General features: G+C 49.5%; 1 protein-coding gene across 1 annotated transcript; it reads left to right on the top strand.

Annotated features, from left to right (window-relative positions):
* The first annotated feature begins 26 nt into the window (after positions 1–26).
* On the top strand, positions 27–557 carry LOC117799113 (60S ribosomal protein L18a-like). The gene has a single exon (XM_034651566.1). It carries the CDS (start codon positions 27–29, stop codon positions 555–557), a length of 531 nt encoding a protein of 176 aa, XP_034507457.1.
* Positions 558–604: the final 47 nt, after the last annotated feature.

The raw sequence follows: 604 nt of genomic DNA, 5'->3' as shown, positions 1-604 counted from the left end.
TCCTCGCTGGCCGCTGTCGAGGCACCATGAAGGCGTCGGGGAATCTTCGGGAATACAAGGTGGTTGGGCGCTCCTTGCCTACACTTAAAGCCAAAATCCCTCCCCTCTACCGCATGAGAATATTTGCACCCAACCATGTGGTGGCCAAATCCCGGTTCTGGTACTTCGTTTCTCAGCTTAAGAAAATGAAAAAGGCTTCTGGAGAGATTGTCTACTGCGGCCAGGTGTTTGAGAAGTCTCCATTGAGGGTGAAGAACTTTGGTATCTGGCTGCGCTATGATTCTCGAAGTGGAACTCACAACATGTACAGAGAATACAGGGACCTGACTACTGCAAATGCAGTAACTCAATGCTACCGGGATATGGGTGCTCGCCATCGCGCCAGAGCCCATTCTATTCAGATTATGAAGGTCGAAGAGATTGCGGCCAGCAAGTGCCGTAGGCCTGCAGTCAAGCAGTTCCACAACTCCAAAATCAAGTTCCCTCTTCCACACAGAGTTCTGCGTCGCCAGCACAGACCACGTTTTACCACCAAGAGACCAAACACATTCTTCTAAAAGGAAAACTGTCCTGTTGGGGTTGTGTACTAATAAATTCTGTTTGG

The sequence above is a fragment of the Ailuropoda melanoleuca genome, unplaced genomic scaffold (assembly GCF_002007445.2).
Source record: "Ailuropoda melanoleuca isolate Jingjing unplaced genomic scaffold, ASM200744v2 unplaced-scaffold42988, whole genome shotgun sequence".
In the NCBI taxonomy this organism is placed as follows: Eukaryota; Metazoa; Chordata; class Mammalia; order Carnivora; family Ursidae; genus Ailuropoda; species Ailuropoda melanoleuca.
This window is presented reverse-complemented; position numbering and strand designations above follow the sequence as displayed.